Source organism: Mus pahari, chromosome 21, assembly GCF_900095145.1.
Source record: "Mus pahari chromosome 21, PAHARI_EIJ_v1.1, whole genome shotgun sequence".
Lineage (NCBI taxonomy): Eukaryota > Metazoa > Chordata > Mammalia > Rodentia > Muridae > Mus > Mus pahari.
In genome coordinates this window covers 26,288,530-26,299,783 of record NC_034610.1, presented here as the reverse complement: position 1 = coordinate 26,299,783, position 11,254 = coordinate 26,288,530, and the positions used below count along the sequence as shown (strand labels likewise).

Genomic DNA, 11,254 nt, shown 5'->3' with positions numbered 1-11,254 from the left:
TTGTAAGCACTCTCAGAACAGAATCTGTAACTTTGTAAGCACTCTCAGAACAGAATCTGTAACTTTGTAAGGGACGATGGATTTCTTAGAAACAAAAGCAAGCAGAGATAAGACGCCTTCCGGGAGGAAAACGGAAAGCTGGCATTGCTGCAAGGAAGTGATGTCAGGAGGAGCTTCCTTGTCCCTTCTGTTACCTGATGCTTATCTTTTTTGTTGACCTTCTGGCCCTTGGATGGTCACTCAGCTCCCCTAACAAACAGCAGCTCGTCCCTGAACCCTGGGAAGTTGGGCGTAGTGGGAGAAGAGCTCTGAGGCCCGACATGGTATTAGGTAGGGAGACGTCTTTCCACATGGGACAGTCCCTGCCTGCCACCCAGGAAAGTGCCCCAGTTATGACAGATGAAGAACAGCAGGAAAGAGCATCTTAACCCGGGGCGGGGAGCAGGGCCAAGCTCAGAGCTTCATGTAAGAGATGGGTGAACTGAGGCATGGGAGGGACACTCTCCTGCACAGCAAGGCCCAGACTGAAGGAACACATAGCTGAGAGAGCACCAGGCCCTGGAGAGAGTCTTGCAGAGCTCAGGGAAGAAGAAGGGACTACTAGGGCACCGTGACCAGGGTCTGTGGCCTGGGTCACATATGGAGGACAAGCCACATACTTCAGTGAAGAGCCCAAGAGAGGCAGAAGCAGGAACAGGGGTGGGAAGTGGCTGATGAGGCAAAGCAGCTGGTGCGAATGGGGTTCAGGGGCACACCCCACGCTAGGAGAGCAAAGTGTGGAACAGAGGAGGGAGAGGACACGGAAGTGGACGGAACAGCAAGCTTTATATAGATGGTCTTCCCCCACGCGTGGCAGCGACCACCAAAAGCTTATATATCTAATAAGAAAACCCAGGAACTGGGAAGAAGGCATAAGCCCGGTCCAGAGATCAATTCTGAGACCAGGCTTGGGTTCCAGTTTTGTCTCTCTGCCTTGGCACTAGGATACCCCACCACTGCCAGCAACCATGTTCCTGAACAGAGCCAAGAAGGATCTGGTAGGGGGAAGACACAGGCCAGTTGGGAGGAATGGTCCTGACCATGGCGGCTCTGGCAAAACTTCCCAGAGAAATGAGCACCACCAGGTCCGTGGCTTCTAAGCCTAAGTCAGCTGGTTGGAAGGCTGTGAGGGCCTAAGGAGCGGAAACTGTCTGCTCTAGGACGGATGAGGAAGTCAACAGCACAAAGAGCGGGGTTGGGGCTCACAAGAGGGAGGCACCGGTCCGGTACTGGAGAGGTGAGAACAGAGATCCTCTGTTCTGGATAATCCTGCTCTGAGCAGGGATAATACCCTGTGCAGGGTGACATCACCTACCCTTCCAGCTACCGCCACACCTCCATTCCCCCCCCCTTACCCAGAACCCACTCCTCCATCAGTTAAAGAACACATTCCCTGGGGACTCCAGAGGTGGGACAGGGTGGGCACAAGGCCTGGAGCCCTAGTGAGGAGACACTGTAGCTCTCTAGCTGTGTGGTATCAGATCAATACCTGGGGGAGGGGAAAGGGACAAGGCCCGGGAAGACATCTGGTACAATAGCCTTTCCAAGAACTCCAGTGACATACCAGTTAGTTAACTGATTGCCTGAGTACAGAAGCCACAAGGCCCTGCCTGTCCCTAGTGCCGTTGCCTGCCAGCCGGCATGCCATTTCCTGGGCCTCCAGAGGACACCGTGAAGTGGGGTTAAGCGGTAGCCCACATCGCTAATAGACGGCCCTAGGTCTAGGTCTGATTGTCCATTTTTATTTTCACTACCTAGAGAGCTGACTGAGAGAGAGCCGCATCTCCCTAGCTAGGCAAGATGGAGGTCATTGAAAAATTAACAGGTTGGCTTGAGCAGCAGGCAAAAAAAAAGGCAGCAAGGGACAGAGCTCACTAAAACACGTTCTATTCTTGGGTGAGGCAGCGGCAGCGCTGGACAGGGTGGAAGCTGAGGGTTTGAGGCAATGTCAGTGTGTACAGAGTAAAGGGAGATAAGGGTGGAGGCCAGGCTACTCGGATATACCAGAGCTGTGTGCTTTCAGCTTGCTTCAAGCAAATAAATAAATAAATAAATAAATAAATAAATAAATAAATAAATAAAATTTTATTTTAAAAAAGAAAAAAAACAAAACTTTTCTTTCTCTCTCTCCCTCTCTCTTTCTAAGATTTATTTACTCATGTATGTGAGTACACTGTCACTGTCTTCAGACACCAGAAGAGGGCATCAGATCCCATGACAGATGGTTGTGAGCTACCATGTGGTTGCTGGGAATCGAACTCAGGACCTCTGGAAGAGCAGGCAGTGACCTTAACCACTGAGCCATCTCTCCAGGCCCCAGGATGAAGGGTCTTAAGGGCCTGGCTCCTCACTCAGCATGAATGTTCAAACCTTTCACTTGCAGGTCCTTTGCTTAAAAAATTATTTTCAAAATCAGAAGTCTGGGGTTGACCGGAATAGAACATGGACTTCATTTTGCTGACTTGGACACTTTACCTAATAAGATATGTGGCTTTAAGCCACACCACGGTTTTATGACATTGTCCCAAACAACAGCTCACTGCCAACTACCCAAGCTGGCAAAGTCCACGTGTCGTGTGGAGGTAGCAGGAGAGGGGTGGGGAGAGGTGATGAGCAGGTGCAGGCATGAGGGGTTGGGCTGTGCCCTCGGATGTAAGAGGAGGATCTGAGAGTCTCTGATGATGCAGGTGTTCCATGTTCAGAGAAGGATGGGGAAAGGAACTTCAACAGCAAACTGGGAAAGAGCAGAAAACCTAGCAAGACCAAGACAGAATGGGCTGCTGGGAAACTCTGTACAGAGCCTGGCTAGGGGAAAGCCAGAGTGAATACGGGCTGGGACCTAGAGCACTGGATCCACATTAACTAACTCGCCATGAAGACTAAAGCCCAGGTGGCTGTGTCTAGGGCCAGGTCTACTTACGTTCGATGAGAAAGAGAAAGCACACTATCCCCATGGCTGCCACGATAGCCCCAGGCACGATAAATGACAGGCCCCAGCACGTAGACACCCAGTAGCCAGCAATCAAGGACCCCAGAATGTTGCCCACGGAGGTGTGGGAGTTCCAAATCCCCATGATCAGGCCACGCCTACAACACAGCATGATGGGACAGTGAGGGTGCGGTAGGGCCAAAAAACAAAACAAAACAACCCCCACCCCACCCCCCCAGAGATCAGCTTGCAGGACAAGAGCAAGCAAGGTGGCACGACAGCCACAGCGGAGGTGAGACTGGGGCAGGGGGCAGGGCATAGAGGAATCCGTGATCCCGAGAAACCAGCGTGCCCCCAAGGAGCAAGACTGCGGATGCTCCGTGGAGAACCGCGACTCAGGCTGCATCAGTACACCGCTACTCAGAGATCCTCGAGTCTCCGATGCAAAGAGGCACGAGGGCTTTTCCTACAATTCTTGGAAGGCAGAGGATTTCAATTTGTGCCTCCACAAACATGGTAGTCGGTTGACTATCTCGGTGACAGAAGCTCACACCGGCGCCCGTGCCAAATGACTAAAACGAGCTTTCTAAATCGGGCTTCTGAGTCCATCTCCCATTTTAGCCTCTCCATCTCGGGTAGCGTCTCTATGGTTACTCAACCCCAGCTAAGCTAGGCAGGGACACAAATGACTGCACTGCTGTAGTCAGATCACCAGACCTGGCTCAGGCCTGCTAATTATGGGCCAGGTGGGTGACCTCTGCCAGAACGTCTCAAACTCCAGACTCTATGTCCCACAAGTGTGAGGGAGGCTGAGGCCACACAGCTCTCTGGTGTGGAGTCTGGGGGGGTCATATTACCTGCCTAAGTGGACAGGGGGAAGGGCTGGCTTCTGTAGGGACAGAGGCTGTACACCCATGGCAACTATAGGGCTTCCTCTTAGAGATTTTTAGTACATTGCTCCCAAGAAGAGCCTCATTAAAGCTCCTGAAATAGGCTGAAAGAAAACTTGAATATAATGTGGTCCAGTTTCCATCTGAATCTGGCAGAAGGGGGGAAGGGGGAGGGGGAAGGGGGAAGGGGGAGGGAACAACTGTTGGAAATGTGCCATATTTTCCTCACCTTCCTTTTCCAAACCAGTTGCTGAGGCAGGTGACAACGCTGGGCCAGCCTGTGGTCTGTACCAGTCCATTAATGATCTGTAGGGAGAAAAGGAGGCTCACCAAGGGCAGAGGCTAGCCCCGCCCCTTCCTCCCTGTGCTGGGGCTCGCTCTGCTCTTTATCTCACCACCAGTGGTGGGATGTGAGGTTTATATTTGCAGATAGCTTGAGCTATGAAATATAAAATATATGTGTAGTTCACGTACATAAAATTTATAGAAACATGGATATATTATAGAATATAGATATAAACCAGGCATAGTGGTACATGGCTGTCATCTTAGCTGCTGGGGAGGCGAGGCAGGAGGACTGTTGTGGAGGGGAGTTTGACATCTGCCTGGGAAATACAAGAAGATCCCATCTCAAAAAATGAAATCGCACACGCACACACTCACACACACACACATAAGTAAAAAAGCCAACTCAAGCCTTACATGGTGGTTCGTACCTATAACCCCAGTACTCAGAAAGAATGCTGTGAGTTTGAGACCAGCCTAGGCTACATATGAGATTTTACCTAAAGAGATTTAGAATTAAAGCCAGCCCTGCCAGGACCCACATTATGGACTGTTCTGCTGACAGGCTGGGCTCAAACATTCCAGACGCCTTAGAATCTAAATATTCTGTAAAGACAAGAGCTCCTCCCTCTATAGACTGCTTTATAAACTGCTACAAATTCAGCCTGGAAATGGCACATGCTCCCCTAACCGCCCATGGCAGTGATCCCCTGACTGCCCATGGCATGTGCTCCCCTGACTGCCCATAGCAGTGCTCCCCTGACTGCCCATGAAGAATTTCCTCCTCAGAAACCAACACAGCCTTGACCCAGCCCTGGCATGCATACCTGCCCTCTCCAAGGTGTTGGGGAGCAGGTGTGGGGCCTGCATTTAACAGAGGGAGGCTCACTTTGCTGTCATTATAACTGAGGCCACAGCAAAAACCCAGCCCAGTGCCCTGCTGTCTCACTAGAGAAAAGCGTCTTCTAAGAAGTATGCACAGGGCATTGTGCCCACCTATTTCCAGATCAGCATCTCAGTCTTTACTGCAGGAACATGTTGGGACTCTGGGAATCTGCTTTCTTTCCCTTCTACCTGTGTGCCATTACAGTCTGAGGCTTCTACATCCGGGGAGTCAAGGCAGAAGGACCTAATGCAACGTCGGGCCTACAAGGCACTCATATCGGATGGTCAATGGTCTCTTAAACAGCACAACAACGGGAGACATGGCGTTCACTCTGCGCTAGATACTATAAACAATCTAGAGGAAGGTGTGCCCTGGGTGTATGTGAGTCCTATGCCACAAATACAAGGGACTTGAGTGGCCGAGGACATTGGCAACCGGGGATAACTGACTTCATGCCTGCAATAAAGTGGCTGAACTTTAACAAGCTCGATAGCATGGTCGTGAAAACCAAAATCAAACAAGGGTGGCTTTGGTTTCCTATCACACCTCCCCACCCTCGGCCCTATGGAGCAGGTGGCCAGCCCTATTTCTCTTATGAGTCAATATTTATCCACAGGATTGCTGGAGAGGGCAGAAGCCAAGAGGTGCCACAAAGGTTGGGCCCTTAAGGAGGGCAAGGCTGGGTTTCTGTCCCCACCCCTACACCTTCAGGACCCCTCCTTTCTCCCTGCCCTGTAGTGAAGGCTCCATACCCCTACTCTACCGGCAATGGCTCCAAGTCAACCCTTCCTTGTCCTCCGGCCACCCCCATGGCTGCTTTGGTGTGATCATTAGCACTTCACACTCATGGGCCTGCTGACAGCTCCTAAAACAGGAAGTAAACGTCCAGGTGCTTGTGTACAGGAGGGTGGGGCTTCCCACAGCAGCTGCTGGAGCCTGGCCTAGGGAGGGATGCTCTTCTGTCCCTCACTAGCCTCTGCCATCCATTTCTTAGCAGAGGTAGGCTTTGGAGCCTGAACTTGCCATCCTGGATCAGACCCTTACCTGGGTCACCACGTAGAATCCCAGGCTGTGGATGTTGTAGAAGTAGCCCAAGCCGAACAGGGCTGTGAAGGCGCCGCTGGCCAGCATCCCGAAAGTCAGGTAGTACCTAATCGGCAGGCGTTCCCCTATTATTCCACTGAGGTAACAAGGAAAGAGGGAGGCGTGAGGACACAGCACAGCACTAACAGCTCTGCCCACGGGTCCTGGATGTCCCCTGTCATCTACTGTCCGTGTTTCCAGACCACGGAGCCCCACTATTGGAGACTGGACAGGAATTCCTCCTGGAGCTCACATACCACCATGGGACCCCTTAGCTTCATTTCTCATTAAAAACAAAAACCTCATTTGTTTCTTATTTTTTTAAAAAAAAAAGTGGGCTGGAGAGATGGCTCAGCGGTTAAGAACACTGACTGCCCTTCCAGAGTTCCTGAGTTCAATTCCCGGCAACCACATGGTAGCTCACAACCATCTGTAATGGGGTCCAATGTCCCCTTTTGGTGTGTCGAAGACAGCTACAATGTACTCATATACATTAAGTAAGTAAATAAATATTTTTTTAAAAAAAAAGCACACACACACTACAGTTCACACCGAGATTCACACCAATACTGCCTATCAAAGCAGAACTTCTTGCCCTGCTCGTTAAGCTTCCTTTTATATCGACAACAACACAGAGTCAGTATACAGAGCTGTTTAAAAATGTCAGCAAGAAGCTGCAAATGATGACTTGGAAAAGGGACGACTGAACCGACCAAGCTGCCTACCCTGGGCGGTAATCAAGAAACCTGCGGGAACAGGAACGTACCGGTTGGTGGATCAGCAAAGACAACACCACCACTCCCCTGCCTGCCCTTCCGACCACTTCCATAAACAGGGCTGCTAGGCTGAAAAGGGGGCGGAGCCTGAGCCCTACAACCGCAGTGAGGCTCAGCTAGCTACACAGACATGTTAGGTCGGTGGTCAAACTGTAGTGGGGTTGAGGAGCCTGACCAGCCCCAGCTTCATTACAAGGCAGATAGGAAACAGATGGTTGCTATCCATCACCATCACAGCACAGGCTTTACACATCACCACGGAGACACAGATCTCCGCGGGTACCAGAGCCCTTTGCGCTCTCTTTCCAAACTCCATGGGGACTGGAGAGACAGAAATGACTCATTGGTTAAGAGCACTTGTGTTCTTCTGGAGGATGTGAGAGTTGGTTCTCAGTACTCACTGTCAGGAGGCTCACCACTGCCTGTAACTCCAGCTCCAGGGGACTGGATGCCCTCTGCTGGCCTCCATGGATCTCTGCATGCAGGTGCACACCTGCCTGCGGCACCCTGGAGTAAGAGCCACTGTTCCCCAGCCATCTCCAGAGCCTGTTTGCCAGCAAGCTTTCCTTTCTGCGCCCACCAAACAGGAAGGATCTACCTAGAGCCATGCAAATGACCCGTGAACACTATTACATGAGTGTCGTCCGATGACAAGACGCTTGGCTAATGTGTTCAGCTGAGCAGAACCTGACCACAGAGACTGGAGACCAGTCCAGAGTTAAGGTGTATCCACTTGTCTGTGCTCACTTTTAGAGATCAGGAGACAGGTCATACTGGCTACCACTGGGAGGTGTCCCCTACTATGGCCACCTGTCGCCAGCCCTCATCTCCCCTGTTTGTGAGATTTAAGGAACAATTCTGATAGAATGGACACCACCCCACACCCTATCTGATTCACACAGGACTCACACCCACGCCACACCTGCCGATCCTGCCCAGCAAGACCTGGGTGTGCCCACCTCCCATGTGTGCAGTAGGTCTGCAGAGTCACGTGACGCCTCGGTGGTAACCTCACAACAGGTCTGAGGGCTGACCTGCCTTCTTGCCACAGCCCCAGCCCCATCAGTGTTTATCGAAATGGGATTCTGTTGGGCATGAAGTCCATAGAGAGACAAGGACACCTGAATCCCATTTTGATAAACTTGATGGTGAGCTGCCAGAGAAACTACCTTTGCCCATAAAGACGAGACGAGAAACCAGCTTTGTTTACTAAGCTAGGTTTCTTGGGCCAGGTATCTTGGCTGGCAGGAAGGTGGAGACCAGGCCCTGCACCTTATTTCTCTTTGGCCTCACACACTGTAGGCTTGCACATCCAGTCTACCTCATACACTAGCACTTGAGCATCCTCCCCTCCCCCACTCTCTCATCCACACAAGCTCTGAGCTCCGTGTGGTGTCTGTATCTGATAAAGAAGGCTATCTCCACCACTGGCAGGAACCACTTGCCAATATGTCACCACCACAGGGCCCCTAGGCTGGGAAGGGCCCTGGGTCTTGATTCCATGCATTGGGAGGCTCTGAGAGAAACAGACACTTACAAGGCTACCGCGAGGCTTCCAGGCTCCAAAGGTCAGTGTCTAAACCAAGTCTCTTGGGATGAAGGTTGGTAGTCTCTACAGTGCTTTTCCTTATTTTTTACCCCAGTACCGGGACTTGAACCCGGGGTCTCTCATATGCGTGTATGCTGAGCATTCACCCTACCCCTGAGTGACCTAAGCTTTCCACGATGTTATTTTAAAACATGATGGGTCTGATAACATCAACAAGGTTTTATTTTTATTTTTTATTTTTATTATTATTATTATTTTATTTTATTTGGTTTTTCGAGACAGGGTCTCTCTGTTATAGCCCTGGCTGTCCTGGAACTTCAGTAAGGTTTTAATCAGTCACTCATTTGCCCCCTGTGCCCAGGAACATCTAGTACCTCCTCGGTCCATCCTATGACAGAAAGGAACCTTTCTGACTCAAGGGCCCACACGACTGGGAGGGTCCGAGTGTGGGTGCCCCTACCTCAGGTACATCCCGATGGCATAGGCGCACAGGAAGGCGTAGTCCAGGGCTCCAAGCAACTGCTGGTAATTGTTCTTATCTGCGTGGGTTTGAGAACCAACAGAAAGGCTCAGAATTATTTGGTATGTTGTAGAGCTGGGCTAAAAAAATACAAAACTTTATTCTGTAAATCCCTTTGAAAGGGAGGTGTTCTATACAGAGAATGTCTCACAAAAAACAAAACCAAAACCAAAACCAAAACAAAACAAAAAGAAAACAAACAAAAAACCCCCAAAACATCAAATTCTGGCTACTGGCCAGTTTCATGTGAAAGAAAATAACGTTTTTTTTTTTTCAAGTTGTCCTTGAATGTGACCTTCAGATTGGAGGCAAACCAACCTCTGGTGGGTTTGACTTTCTGTGTGACAGCGCACACCACAGGCTTTCTTCTAGAGACTTCCCCAGCACAGACTACTTCACTTAGCTGGTGGCCCTTGAGTGTGTAGGCATGGTTGCAGAGTAGTGTTTGCTAGGGGCCAGTTGTCACTGAAAGGCACTCAAAGCCAGGATGACATCACTGTCCTGAGACTAGCCTGGCTGTAGAAACTCCAGTGGAGAGCTGCCAAGGTCCCCCTAGGCGGGGACAGGGGGTTTGACCCAAACTCACCGAAGGGGGCCCAGCCACAGTCGGTCTCATTGTTCAGGAGCCAGTGGGTGGGGCGATGCCTGGTGCTGCTGCTCGGGTCACCGAATGGAGACTCAGGCCCATCTCCTCCAGCACACTGCTTGTGAAGCTCGCCCTACAGCGGACAGAGGGGGGAGGGGGAGGACAGAAAAAATGTTTACTTGGGACGTCTCAGTCAGGACAGCCTGAGTGGTCTCCCCTCCTCACCGAGCGATGGCTCTTTGAGCAGAAAGAGGCCCCTGGTAGGCGGCTGAATTCCACAGGAGTTCCCGTTCTTGACAGGAGGCTCCGGCATCATGTTGTAATAACTCCAGTTCATCGCCACACAGCAGCCAACCCTAGCACCAGCAGCCTCTCCAGGCCTAACATGGAGGTAGCATCAGGCAAGGGAGTGTCACACTGAGGACCACTGACTGCCATTCATCCCTGACAGGCTGCCCCTGCGGGAGCAACAGGGTTAACTGCTGGATTTAGACAGTGAAATTCTACAGAGGAATGGAAGAATGAGAGTCTCAAAAAAGCAGAGCCAAGCTGGGCGTGGTGGCTCACGCCTTTAATCCCAGCACTTGGGAGGCAGAGGCAGGCGGATTTCTGAGTTCGAGGCCAGCCTGGTCTACAGAGTGAGTTCCAGGACAGCCAGGGCTACACAGAGAAACCCAGTCTTTGTAAAAACCAAAAAAAAAAAAGCAGAGCCAAAGGAACGAAGGCTGTACAATTTCATTTCCACCAGTTCAAGCACAGGCAAGACATCCCAGTGGCAAGTTAAGTCATATTGCTACTTAGAAGGGTGATGGCAGGAGTTGGCACAGGGGGCTGGAAAAGCCTTAACCTAGATCCTGGGTACCCAAGTGCACAGGCAAAGGCCTGTCAAGCAGACGCTTAAGACTAAGGCACCTTTCTGTGCAGATATTCTCCAATTTAAGAAAAAAATAATATATACATACACATACATCTATGTACCTATCTATCTATCTATTTATATATGTATATATGTATGCATGCATGCATGCATACATGCACCTATCTATCTATCTATCTATCTATCTATCTATCTATCTATCTACACACCAGAAGGCAGATGGCCACCAGCACACTTTACCAGGACCAGCAAGCTGTAATAGGACAGAGGCGCCTGACTGGTGGTGGGGACAGGGAGGAAATGGCATGGCTGAGGGGCATGAAGACTGAAAGTTACAAGTGTCCTGCCTCGATCTCCCATCTGCACAGAGGCTGCTGATCGCTTATAGAACAGAGACTGCGATGCCGAATACCAGGCTTTCTACACGGGGTGTAGGATGGGGCCACCTGAAGAAGGAAGCCATAATTCCGGCGGGAGTGGCCAGGACCATCTCCTGGGGAAACTGAGGGGCAGGGAACTCACTCTGTCACATCTGTGTCCCCTACCACTAGATTTAATAAAGGTCCTGGGTCACATGAAGCTCAGATGGAGCAACCCATCAGGTATGGGTGAAAGGTGGCAAGGAGGAACTTCTGGTCAGGGAGATGCTCCTCTGGAGACAAGAAACTCTTCCAGTGTCCAGGAGCTGGATCCTGAGTCATGGGCCTGGAGCTGGTGCAGAAAGCAGATCCTGCTGGGCATGGTGGCGCACGCCTTTAATCCCAGCACTCGGGAGGCAGAGGCAGGCGGATTTCTGAGTTCGAGGCCAGCCTGGTCTACAAAGTGAGTTCCAGG

The 11,254-nt window shown here is 51.0% G+C and overlaps 1 protein-coding gene across 2 annotated transcripts in view; it reads right to left on the bottom strand.

The window, feature by feature from the left end:
- The window catches only part of Slc37a1 (solute carrier family 37 member 1), a 74,529-nt gene that overhangs the window by 26,189 nt on the left and 37,086 nt on the right, over nucleotides 1-11,254 (bottom strand). For both annotated transcript variants that reach the window (XM_029533131.1, XM_021221377.2), the window contains exons 4-8: nucleotides 9,544-9,676; nucleotides 8,898-8,976; nucleotides 6,074-6,209; nucleotides 4,088-4,164; nucleotides 2,960-3,126 (exon numbers count right to left, since the gene is read on the bottom strand). In XM_029533131.1, coding sequence (XP_029388991.1) covers nucleotides 2,960-3,126; nucleotides 4,088-4,164; nucleotides 6,074-6,209; nucleotides 8,898-8,976; nucleotides 9,544-9,676 — 592 coding nt within the window. The remainder of the gene's footprint in view (nucleotides 1-2,959; nucleotides 3,127-4,087; nucleotides 4,165-6,073; nucleotides 6,210-8,897; nucleotides 8,977-9,543; nucleotides 9,677-11,254) is intronic.